The following is a 12,763-nucleotide window of genomic DNA, read 5'->3' as shown; positions in this document are numbered from 1 at the left end:
AAGAAAAGAGAAGAAGCACAGCCTGAAGCTGTTGGTTAAGATGCACACATCCTAGGTTTTTCACTAGGGTCCTCAGTGACATTCAGCAACTCAGTTTGTAAATACAAATCACAATAGTTCTAGTTGCACCAGGAGCTATGTCTATAACAAGCCTTGGTGCTGACTTCTCCCACGAGGAACTGCAAAAATTGGCACATAGGAAATTGTCAGACAGTTCAAGTGAACTAATTCTCTGGGGACATAACAGCTGTCTGCTCCTAAGATCTGACTTACTGTCTCTCACAGGCATGTGTTATACAGTAGAGTGCCCCATTGAACAAACAGACAGAAAAGCCTTATGCTCATACAGGATGTCCCATGCCCTACATGGACAGTGTACTGACTAGATTTTCCCCAGCAGAGGATGACAAGAAAACTCAGAGTTTAGGCCACATCTTTTGGTTTTAGTTCCCTCCATGCCCTTACTGAGAAACAGCACTACTCACCCTCATGATATAGAATCATAGAAGGGTTTGGGTTGGAAGGGACCTTAAAGATCATCCAGTTCCAGCCTGCTGCGTGGGGCAGCGACACCTCCCACTAGAACAGGCTCCTCAAAGCCCCATCCAGCCTGGCCTTGAGCACTGCCAGGGATGGGGCATCCACAGCTTCTCTGGGCAACCTGGGCCAGTGCCTCACCACCTTCATAGCAAAGAATTTCTTAATGTGTAATCTTTATCTCCCCTCTTTTAACTAGAAGCCATTACTCCCTGTCCTGTCACTACACTCCCTGAAATATAGTCCCTCTCCTACTTTCCTGTAGGCCCCCTGTAGATACTGGAAGACTGCTATAAGGTCTCACTGGAGCATTCTTTTCTCCAAGCTGAACAACCCCAACTCTCCCAGCCTGTCTTCCTAGGAGAGGTGCTCCAGCCATCTGAGCATCCTCGTGGCCTCCTCTGGACCCGCTCCAGTAAGTTCCTGTCGTTATGTTACGGGACGCAGATCTGCTTATGTCTGGGGGTCCCAGATATCTCTGCTTACCGACTGGTCTTCGTTTATAGGGTCTTGCACACTCCCGCTGCACTGAGGAACCCAGGGGGGATCAAACATTGGCACAGATGGCATCCCCAGGACAGGGGAAGGCAAAGTGAAGTTTATACTCGGAGGAGGAATCTAAACAAATCCATAAAACACATTTTGTATGACAGCATTCTAATATTAATGTCTGTAGTGCTAATTAAATACGAGCACAAGTACCCAAGACATTAATTACCTCTGCAAATTATTCCCAACTCTGCATTTCACTACAACGTAAGACTACGACAGACAGATTTCTTTCTTTCTCTGGTGTTTATCTTGACCCCATTCTGCTTCTCCCATTTTTAAACAGGAGTTCTACACATCATCTCCCCCTCTGGTGTGACTTACATGATGATTTCTTTCTCTAAACTGATTTTGTGGCAATTTCATGGCAGCATGTCACAACACGTCTACCCCAGAAGACAAGCCACACATGGCAACGTTGTGTTTCATGTGTCCTATCTACCTTAAAGATCTGTTGTGCTCCTTCTTCCATCCTTGGCCAGACTTGATATCTAAACCTCCAGAGTGTGTGAAATTTGAGAATGGCATTCAGTCTTTGCACTGTCTCTGGGTGATGAAATTCGGACATCAGCATGTCAGAAACAGCCTCTGGCACTTTCACAGCACACAGCAGGAACATGGCAGCTGCAGGGAGAGAACATCTGATCATCTGTTTTGCTTATTACTGTGTTTATCTGGCAGGAAAAATTGCAGCTGTATAAACTCCCAACAGAAAGAAACTTTGGCTCCAAAAATAAAATCAGCAGTCTACCAGGCTTAGCAAAAATTGTACTGCTTCATGAAACCAAGCATATGTGATTCTACCTTTTGGAGCCATGCAGCATTATATGTGCAATGCTTTAAAAAGGTTCTGTCAAATCTGCTTTTAAAATAAAATACAGCTTTGCTCTTCTCACTAACATCTCAGCCATGAGTGGTTTAAAGTAAGAAGCATCTCTTGAATAGCAGGACTAATTCAGTTTGGCTGTCTAAAATTTTATTTCCGAGTGCCTTCTGTGATGATTAGCAAATGCTGGTTTAACAGTTCAGCCTTTCCCTCAGTGCAGGAGGCAGTGGCCCAACAGAAGACTCACTTGTCTATTTTCATGGGATAAAAACAAAAAGAACGGTTCTTATCTACCTAGGCACCATGCAGTGACTGCAATCTGCTCAAAGACAAAATTGAGTTGCTATATATTGGGAAGCAAAGGACAAGATCACAATGGAAGACACCACAACAGAAGTTGAACTGGCCCATAGTTGCTTCATTGGAGCATATTTGAATATAAACAGACATAGTCCAACTCCAGCCCTGTGGAGGCCAATTGATTTAGATGTGTACCTCAGGGGCACTGAGCAGGAACCAAAGGAACAGTGCTGCTGTGGGAGTTTTGTGGGTGTCAGCGCCCACGGCTTCTTTGACCACTAGTTTACCACAGAAAGACTGGAGGCAATTTGTCTAGATTTGGTGACAGCTCCTCTCCATAGCAGAAAGAGGACATTTGCATATCTTGTTTGCCTCACCACTTATTCAGAAGGTGCAAGGCACGAGTTGTGCTAATGAGAGGCAGTCAGAACACGTGCAGAAGAACACAGCTGCTCTTTGACTGCTTAGGTCCTGCCTTGCACTGCAGAAGCTCCCGGTTCTGCTCCAGCATCATTCTCCAAATCTGCAGGGCCCCTCCTGTTTCACCATCTCAGAGAACGTTCCGCTCTTCATTGTTTTAACTGCATCTATGTCGGGTCTTAGTAGGGCTGATGTGAAAGTGTGAGCTCATGCTGAAAGCTTTCCATACCCCCAGAAAAGAAATACATCCTGGAATGGGGTCAGTAGATGGTGCTGTTGTCCAGTAACACGGGAGTTTCTTTTACCCAGCTTGGAGATACCAATGTTGTGAGTGTTCAGGTCCGCCCTTGATGACTGATTTATGCTGGGGCTGAAATCACTCTTGCTAATAGCATAGCTACCTACAGACTCTCAAATGGATTTTAATCCTCCCTTCAGGAAGGGGAAAAGGAGCAAGATGTATCTAACAGGCTGTACTGGAGGAGCAACCAGCTAGCACTCCTCAGAAAGAGCAGCAAAGCTTTCTTACCTTCTCTGTGAGCCCGAGTAAGGTTTTGATACAGGAAAAAGAACAGTCAAAATTATTCCTCCAGAAAGGGGCCGAAGGGGGGGGAAAGGAGTGCAGCCTCAGGCAGCTTGTTTCTCTTTATTTTGCTCCTCTCTATTCCTGTTTGCACATTTGGCCCCGTGTATTGGGTTTACATGGTGAGGCGTTGGTAGCGGGGCGGCTGCAGAGTGGTCTCTGTGAGAAGAGACCAGGGGCTGCTCCTGTGTTGGACAGAGACAGTTCCAGCTGGCTCCCAGATGGAGCTGCTGCTGGCCAAAGCTGAGCTCATGAGCTGGTAGAGCCCCTGTGAAAATGTATTTAAGAGGGCAAAAAACGCTGTGCAGCAGCTGCAAAAGAGAGGATTGAGAAAAAAAAAAACAGGAGAAAAACAACCCCACAGACCCCAAGATCAAGTGAAGGACTGCTCCAGGCATCAGAGCAAAAGTTCCCCCTGCAACCCAAGGAGAAAGCCATAGTGATGCAGGCTGCCCCCCTGCAGCCTGCGGAGAGGAGCCCGTGCTGGAGCAGTCCGTTCCTGAAGGACCGCACCTTGTGGTACACACCCGTCCTGGGGCAGTTCTTGAAGAACTGCAGCCCGTGGGAAGGACCCATGCTGGGGCAGCTCATGAAGGACTGTAGCCCATGGGAGGGTCCCCATGCTGGAGCAGGGGAAGAGCGTGAGGAGGAAGGAGCGGCAAAGTTATGAACTGACATCAACCCAATTCCCCATCCCCCTGCACTGTTCAGGGAGGAGGAGGATGTAGAAGAATCAGGAGTGAAGATGAGCCTGGAAAGAAGGGGGACATGGGGAGAAGGTGTTTTCAGTTCTCGGTATCCTAATCTGTTACTAAATGGCAGTAAAATAAATTAATATTCCGCAATGCAAGCCTGTTTTGCCTGTGACAGTAACTGCTAAGCAAACTCCATCCTTATCTTGACCCTCATTTTTTTTTCACTGTTATTTTCTCCCCTTGCCTTGCTGAAGAAGGGGAGTGAGAGCATAGCTTGGTGGGCATCTGAGGCACTAAAGAGGACTGTAGTGGGTTAGCTTTGTCTGGTCTCTCGCTGAGATAAAAGCCCTTTAATGAGAGAAAAATAAAGGCTGCATGTGGTAGCAAAAAGAAAAAAAAGATTTATTCTCTACTCCCCGTAAGCAGGTGATGTCCAGCCACTTTCTGGGAAGCAGGGCCTCAGTATGCATAGCTGTTGCTTCAGAAAACAAATGCCTTCATAATGAATGTCCCCTGCCTCCTACTCCCTTCTTTTAGCTTTTACTGCTGAGCACAGCATCGAATGGTACGGAATAACAGACCTTTTGGTCAGTTTATGTCAGCTGTCCCGGGTATGTCCCCTCCCAGCCTTTTGACCACCCCCAGCTTGGTTGGTGACTTTGTTGGAGGCAGAGGGTTGGAGAGACAGCCTTGGTACTGTGAGAGCACTGCTCAACAGTAGGCAAAATTTGTGTGCCATCAGCACTGTTCTAGCCACAAATGCAAGGCACAGCACTATACGGGCTGTAATGAGGAAAGCTAACTCCATCCCAGCCGGAACCAATACACCTGGAAAACACAAAAGGAAAGGGAAGAGCACAGAGAAGGCCCATGGGCTGAAGAAGTGCACTGTGTACTGGAGGAGCAGATAAAAAGTGAAGAAACCAGAACTGATGAAGAGCATTGAATGCAGATTCAAACAATGGACTTCAGGGCAGAATTTATTGCTGCCTGTGGAAAATGAAGGACTGGTAAGCTAGATGGAAGTGTGAGGGAGAAAGCAGAGAAGTCTGAGAACACTTCAAAGGTCTTTCATGGCCAGCAGCTTTTGATAAAAATACCCATAATTTAATCTCCACTGTAAAAACATCTGTGATGGCTCCCTTAGGTGTACAAATGTGGGGAAGATGGCAGTATTTAAGCTATTCGCTTGGGTGGGTGCTGGGGGAAGAGAAAGGTAAAATTTGAAATTTGTGGGAGATTGGCTTAGATATGAATTTGATTGCTTTAATTTGTGGTTTGTTTAAAAAATCTGTTTCTTGCATCTGAGCCACGTTCACTGTTTCTAGTGTTGTGGCCCATGATCTCTGAACATCTGACATAAGCATACATTGGCTAAGAGTATTTGGACAGGACAATAAAACTAGAAAGGACCTCCTGAGTCACATCATCTACTTTCTTTCACAAATTATTAAACCTGAGTGCATTTGCTCTCTTTCCTGGTGGTTAGAAATCTTGTTTTCCAGCTGGAAGAAGTCATACTCATCTTTATGCTACCATGGCTTAAACATTTCTTCCTCCTTGCCAGGTCTACTGTATTAATGGAAAGCAAGAGTATTGCCTCTCAGTCTTCACCTCAATCAATTAAATAAATATCCTTACCATACAGATTCTTCGTTCCTCCTCCTGTCCTCACAGTCTTTCATTGTACCTGTCCATGCAAATGTCTCTTCTTCAGTGACTGGAATTGTGCCCAAATGTGCTGTGCTCTAGGTAATTGTAGGATGTGCTTTACAACAGCATCAATACTTTTTATCTCCAACACAATACCTCTTCTAACACATCCTGACTGCATTTATTGCTTCCACATCTGAATCCTGCTTGGTAACTCACAGTCATCCTGTGGCCAACTGATACACACTCTGAACTCCTCTGCATGTCTATCAGTTCCATGGGAAAAGATCCAAACTCATAACAGAAAATTCACTGCTAGTTTGTAAGGACAGTCTTACATTTTGTAGTAAGAGATTTCATCCCCTTTTCGGAGTTCCTTTTCCAAGGTAACACACTCCCAGGTATGTGGTATTCTGATATTCTTCAGTCTTAAAGATGCCTCTCAATTATGTGCCATCAGCAAATATCTGCACAATCTAATACCAAGTGGGAATGTAAAATTTAAATACCACACCATACTACTACCCATTAAGAAACACTGCTGTTTCCATGCAACAGGAGAATTTTTCTTTCAGCACAACAGAAGTAGCTATGACAGTTCCACTTCCATTCCATTTCCCGGTTTTTGCATCAGCTCTCAAATGGTACTAACAATTTCCACGAGGCAACATACCAAATACTTCAGTAAACTCTGGTCAGATTATATCACTGTATTTCCTCTGCCTAGAAACCCTAGAAACACAAATCACCAATTTTATTCCTCTTATCATCCACCACAACCAGGGCTGTGCAGATTGTCTTCCTTCTGACCACCTCTTTTATACAGAGCACAAAAGCACATGGTCTATGAAAACCAAACAGCCATCAGGAAACCCTTGGTGTCATTAAGACCTCCTCCACTAGAAAGCTGTCTTGCAAGGCCCTGTGACCTGCTGTGAGTTGATCTGTCTGGCTAGCCACAATGATTTGGTTCCCTTACCTGCTGCTCCAGCCATGTGCTCATCCACACTGAGAAGGAGCTCCCATGCTGCAGGCTGGATGTCCCCATACATCTCTTCTGTGAGGATAGGAGCTGCTTTGATTAGCAGTGACAAAGGTGCAGGGGAGAGGCTCATTACCTGGGGTGGGAAAAAAAAAAAAAAAAAAAAAAAAGCTGTGCCTTACAGCTGAGCTGTATAATCTATCCCCAGTGAACAATACACACAGTAAAATTTAAAAAAAAAAAAAAAAACACCCTAGTTTTGGACTGCACATTACTCATTGATCGCTTCTAGTTTCAGCCATTTCAGATAATGTTCCACAGAAAAATGTTGCTTTTAGCCTACACTAAAACAGCAGTGTTTGCAAGCTAGTTTCATGTCTGTTGCTAGTCACGTGTGTCACCAAAGCATGGATAAAGAGGACAAAAAGAAAGCAAAACTCTTCCAAGGTGATGCACAAACAGTGATATACACCCATGAAAATCCCACAGACAACCAAGAAAAGGCCTGTGAACAGCCTGTTGCTTCTTCAGAAACATGGAACAAGAAAGGACATAGCAAACTACTGCTATACACTGGCAGGTTGTTTCTAAACATATTTGTGGATTCATTTTTATTTTTTGTATCGCCAATCTTGATGCACTTATCTCCATGGGAAGCCAGAGATGCTGATTACCATTTAATGGAGCTGCAAGTTTAAAGGACTTTTTTTTTGACAGGAGTTACCTCAAGAGGCTTAAATTTAGCATTACTCAGCTGGGGAAAACATGCAGGGCTGAATTAATCAATATTCAGCAACGACAGTTCTTTCCTTCACACAGGCTTAAAGATCCATACATATTTTCCTTCCTGTTGCAGTTAGACCTGACATTTATGTAGCAATCTCCCCAACCAGCATATGGCCCAGCCAGTACCTGGTGCCTGATATATTTTAACATTCCAGAGTCCTTCTTCCCTTCCAAGTTGATATCGATCACTCTCTTTTTTAGAGAGGGAGTTCTGAGGCATGACTTGTCTGAGCACTGAAAGGAAAAAACAAAAAAGAAAGGCGAGTTCACGTTTTGATTTCCCAAAATTTAGAAAGGGAAATCATAGATAAAAGAAATTTCCACACGCTAGAAGCTGCCCAGTACCAGAGGTACAGTACAAAGCCTTCTCTAGTGCTAGCAACATGCCTGGTATCAGTGAATGAGATGGTATATCTCGTTCCATTTTCTTCTCTTTTTAACAGTACTTTTCCCAATAAAAGCTTAAAGCAGTAACCTGTGAACCAAATCATGAATGTGAATATGCTTTGCGTAATCTTCACAGGTGGTACAACCAAGTATTTTAGGTGAACAGCACTTTTAGCGCTAAGAGGTACAAAGTCCACAGCTTCCCCCAAAAAATCCAACTCAGCCGTTTGCTGTATACAACTTCAAAATTCCTCTTAGCTACGCTTATCTTTTCCTGCTCCTCAGAAAGCATGTGACAACTCGCTTCAAGACTTGAGCTCATGCCAGCCTGAGAGACGTCCCTAGCAGATTGCCAATGACAGTGACAAGGACAGATCCTGTTAGTGTTCATGATTCACAATACCAGGAACCTTTCCCAGAATGACAGGTTTCCATAGACTTTTCTCCTCAAGCCGGTGGTTTGTTGATTAAAACAGGGTCTCTCATTTATCAAGGGGCTCACAAGCCCCATGGAACACACAGCCAGATCTGCATGGTGCAGCTACCTCCAACCTTTCATACTGCAAACTGAGAGAGTAAAGGAGAGGTTCCTCTGGAACCCAGACAACTGGAAACGGTACCTAGGCAGTCAGAAAATGACAGCACGTCAGGTATACCAGAGCATGAGGAACAGAGGAGGCCTACAGTTATGTAAGATACTAATGTGATAGATCGCTCTTCTGCAGCGAGGTCTGTACAAACACAGGACATGTATTTGGAGGAAACCTTATTGCCTCTCAAACTCTTTTTTCCTTGCTGTTGATTAATGGCCATGACCGTTTGAAGGATGATGAAACATATACAACACTGCTTTGCAGTTCAAAGCTGGAGATGAAACAATACACAGTAACACAGTGTTCTTTTGCTACCTTTCATGAATGCTGCCAGCTGCTCATCTCAAGCCTGCTTTCTTTGGAGAAAGCAACTGTCTCTCTTCCTTAATATCTAATTGATACACTGCTTTTTCTGTGCCAGAGGGAATATATGGGGGTAACTCCTTCCAGAAAAGCAGAACCATTATCTCTTGTTTCATCTGCTCTGTGCTTTGCTCCATAAAGGTACCCTTCAAAATCTAACTTGGCAGGAAACAAACAATCTGCTGGTTGATAAAGAAACATTTTAAACTTGTCTCATAACTCCTACATCCACTTATATGGATGATAACCTCTTTACCCAACTGAAATCTCGATGAGAGTTTCCTGAACACTTTTGCTTTCAATGTTACTGCTAAGCAGTTGGATGACTCCACCATTACAGGTACTCAGAATAATTGTCATCTGTCTTCTGCAGTCAAGACTATGAAAGTATTTACCAGACATTGACATTATTCATTTGGTACCTCTGTGGGCATTTTACTGCAAGCACAAATCTATTTCCACTGAAGATACAGGCGCCACTCCTATGGCAAAAAGGGCACAATCTTGTTTATCTTGCAGAACTGATCATTAAAAGTGTGTCACTAACAACAACATAACATTAAAGACTAATGAATGTAACTCTTGGAACCGATCTGAGAGTTCAGACCTAAAAGAAAATTTATGCAAGATTTTACAAGAATTTCAAGAATGATTCTTATTAACAGACAAGAAGGAACAAGAAAAAAAGGGACTAGACTCCAGGGGGTGATCAGCAACCAACATTCTTCCTAAACAACACAGATTACATTCTTTCCGTAGTGCTAAATGACTCAACAGCTTTTTAAGCAGGACTGGGTTTAGGAAAGTGCTGTGTTCATTTTGTCATGAAAGTACTCTGTCTGAATGCATTATGCAGTCCTTGAAGGTAATTATGCCCTGTCCAGAAAAAATAATAAATAAATAAATAAAACCACAAAAACAGTCTGCTTTTTCCAACTACTCACTTCCTTTTGCTTTTTGCCTCTTGCAGCACTGTTCAACGTGCTGTTTTCTCGGAGAGAGTCCACAGTGTCTCCATACAGGAGTTTGATGGCGCGGACAAGGCGAGCACAGGACCGGCTGTGATGGAGGTAGCAGTGTGGGTGACAGTAGTCAATGTGGGTACATATGAAACTTTGCTGATTGCATAATAGGATCATAACCTTGAAAGGAATAAGAGGACAGTTACCTATAGAAAGGAGAGTTGCACAGAGAACTGCACAGCTAGTGATGGGGATAGTCAAGCTGACTTCCACAACCTAGTCAGGGAGGCAAAAAGCTCAACAAAGCCTTTTGAAAAGTTAAGCCTGTCTATGCTGAGCTCCATACTTGGAAGTAGTTCACAAACTGACTGGGCACAGCTAACAAAATATCAGCGTTAACAAAGCAGACAAAGAGACAGAGCTCGTGTAGATATGTATATTTGGCTAGTAGCAAGATTAAGGTTGAGGAAAACAACGTTCTCTTCAATTCTCTTCAGAAAAGCTGTTGTATCACCACTCTAAGATGAGGGCTTAGACTAGAAATTGTCAACTACTCAATCATCGTCAAATCTGCAAACCCAGCAAGTTCACCGGTTAGTTTCCTTCAATGAAAAGGAAATGAAATGTCTCAGTATGCTCTCAATCAGGAATAAGTTGCACCAGTGGTTACTGTATGCTTCCCTTGCTGTGCTCAGGTAGGCCCATCCAGCCTAGCTTTATGTTAGCTGCCTCACTTATTATTTCTTGTGGTGGTGCCATATGGCAGGACGGAGCTGCAAAACCCATCTAAGAGTAAATATTTGGGCATTTAGCTATACTGAACCCTGCTTTGCTGCAGCAACACAACTATTAGTCCCTAAACTACTTAATTAAAAGCAACCTTGGGTAAGTCTACACTTCAGTGAGCGCACTCAGGTGTTAAAGACCTGTACACAGGTCTTCATGTCACACACAAAACCAGCCACTTTGAAGCACTCTGAGGAAAACCCCCTGGGTTTTCTTTTTTTTTTCCCCCCTGGCATCTGTAAGCTGTTCACATTGTAGGTATTGTAGGTCATAACTGGCCTTTATGAACCTTCCTCTTCATCCCACAATCTAGTGTGGAAATACCCAGAACTAACAGAAAGAGGCTACCCCACATTTTCCATGCATTTATTGTCCGTGCCACTGCGGTCTCCCTGCTCTCTCAAGTAAGACAGCCACATCACTCTCCACTCTCAAATATTTAGGCTTTTGGAAAGTCAGGAGCTTAATTTAGGATAAATCTGAGTGGCATATGTATGATTCTTGTCTTTGCCAGCCTGTTCTGGCATCACATTATTTTGGGGTCAATCAGGAATAACTCAAGCCACTAGTGTTGTATCAACCTGTGAACGGTAAATCTGATCAGCCTTCTATCTAGCCTCCGGTACGCTGCTATAACTTGTATTTTCAGCACACTGGCACAGCGCGAGGACTTCATACTTGGTGCTGCCATAGAAGAAATACTGGTGCATGCACAGAAGCAACAAGATCCAGTGATGCTTTTGAGTGGTTTGCTCATGATTGTAAAGTAAAGCTTTTTGTTTTGCTGCAGTTTTAGTTACCATCTACCCACACCTTTCCAATAAAAACAAAAAAATAAAGTTCTCATGCAATATTGGTACTTGCGTGGCATTAACTTGAAGAGGTGATTTTTCAAATCTTCCTTTCTCATATGCAGGCTAACCACACAAAGTGAGAAAAACAGCTCAAGTTCCATTCAGTTTATGCCTCATATTTCTGAGTCCATACATCCCCCCACTTTGAGAGGCACCATGCCTTATCCTAAGCTGCTAGGTAGGGAGATGACTTTATCCTCTAGTAATTCATCTTGGAGTGTACACGTTCATGTCTACATACTCAGATTAGTTCACTGGAATTCCCAATTGAAATGTAATCATTACCAATAGCATTAGCGTAGTGACAGAAGCAGGGAGACAGTCCAGGGATTCAAGTACTGGCTTGGAAAACAGGACATTCAAGTTTCCTCCCCTGCCACCCTCTTCTAAAAATTACAGCTATCAAGAACTGCTTCTGACAACACAGTGCTGGATTAAGCCTGTTCTTGTCCACATCCTGGAGTAATAGGGCAGCTGAGAGCAGGCTGTGTGAAACACCTGGGGGAAAGAGGAGGATATTGACTCATTCTTGGCAGCTGTCTTTCCCTCAGGAAAGGCAACTCAGAAGTCAAAAGGAAATTCTGGGAGGAATCAGTCCTCGCACACACATGCAAGACACAATTAGCGTGTGCACGGGGAGTCAATCCAGCTTCTCTGTGAAGACTGTACTGCACCATCACAGTGGGTCCGTTGTGAGGCAACAGATTTGTATAGTTGGCTTGGCTGTGGACTGAACTGTTAGATTTGCCCATGCTACCTGCATGACAGATAGTCAAAATTACTCAAGGCCCTGCTGGGTTAGATGTGGCGATAGAAGGCATCAATGGAATCAAATAAAAAATTCCTAAAGTAGGCATTTTTCCCCATAAGACGTATAACTAAAATCATTGCCATTAGATTTAATGGACACAAAAATATGTAAACTGATTCGAAAAAGGGGTGAGACAAGCTCCCCAATGAAAAGTCTTCTGTAGCTAGTAAACACAGTGGTCACAACAGAATCTCCAGCTCAAGTAGCTTCTAAAATACCTTCTTTCCAGAAGCTGGGAGCCCAGGTCATGCTATAGACCTTTCTGTTACTGCCCAGTCCCAGCCAGGATGGAGATAAGATACTGAGCTGATGGATTTTTCAGCTGAAGTGACATGGCTATTTCTCACTTGCCACACCATATACTTACATACATAAAGCACCTATCACCATATTGATAAGCTCTCTTTGGAACCACTCTGATGGCAAGGTAAGAACACGAGTTGGCCTGTTAGTACCTCACCTAGTGAGAAATAGCCCCTTTTCCATTACAAACTAAATATATGAAATGGACAGAGGTAGCAAGAAAGAAACTTATTGCTTTTAATCTTTTAGAAATGGCAAACAGCCAATTCTGCAAAGGTCACAGCTTACTTACACTTGAGATCCTTGATGCTACATAGAGAGATGCTACATAGATTGTGATTTGTTGTTTGGTTGCTGGTTATTGCCAGCACAA

The 12,763-nt window shown here is 43.6% G+C and overlaps 1 protein-coding gene across 14 annotated transcripts in view; it reads right to left on the bottom strand.

The window, feature by feature from the left end:
- The window catches only part of UNC80 (unc-80 homolog, NALCN channel complex subunit), a 128,936-nt gene that overhangs the window by 50,775 nt on the left and 65,398 nt on the right, over positions 1–12,763 (bottom strand). For 13 of the 14 annotated variants that reach the window (XM_080598924.1, XM_080598935.1, XM_080598930.1 and 10 more), the window contains 5 exons: positions 9,619–9,816; positions 7,458–7,565; positions 6,543–6,681; positions 1,529–1,710; positions 1,024–1,155 (listed from right to left, as the gene is read on the bottom strand). In XM_080598924.1, coding sequence (XP_080455050.1) covers positions 1,024–1,155; positions 1,529–1,710; positions 6,543–6,681; positions 7,458–7,565; positions 9,619–9,816 — 759 coding nt within the window. The remainder of the gene's footprint in view (positions 1–1,023; positions 1,156–1,528; positions 1,711–6,542; positions 6,682–7,457; positions 7,566–9,618; positions 9,817–12,763) is intronic. The other variant, XM_080598925.1, reaches the window with a different exon arrangement.

The sequence above is a fragment of the Anser brachyrhynchus genome, assembly GCF_964034855.1.
Source record: "Anser brachyrhynchus genome assembly, chromosome: 7".
NCBI classification, from domain to species: domain Eukaryota; kingdom Metazoa; phylum Chordata; class Aves; order Anseriformes; family Anatidae; genus Anser; species Anser brachyrhynchus.
Note: the sequence above shows the minus strand (reverse complement) of the source record. Positions and strands in the feature narration are given on the sequence as shown.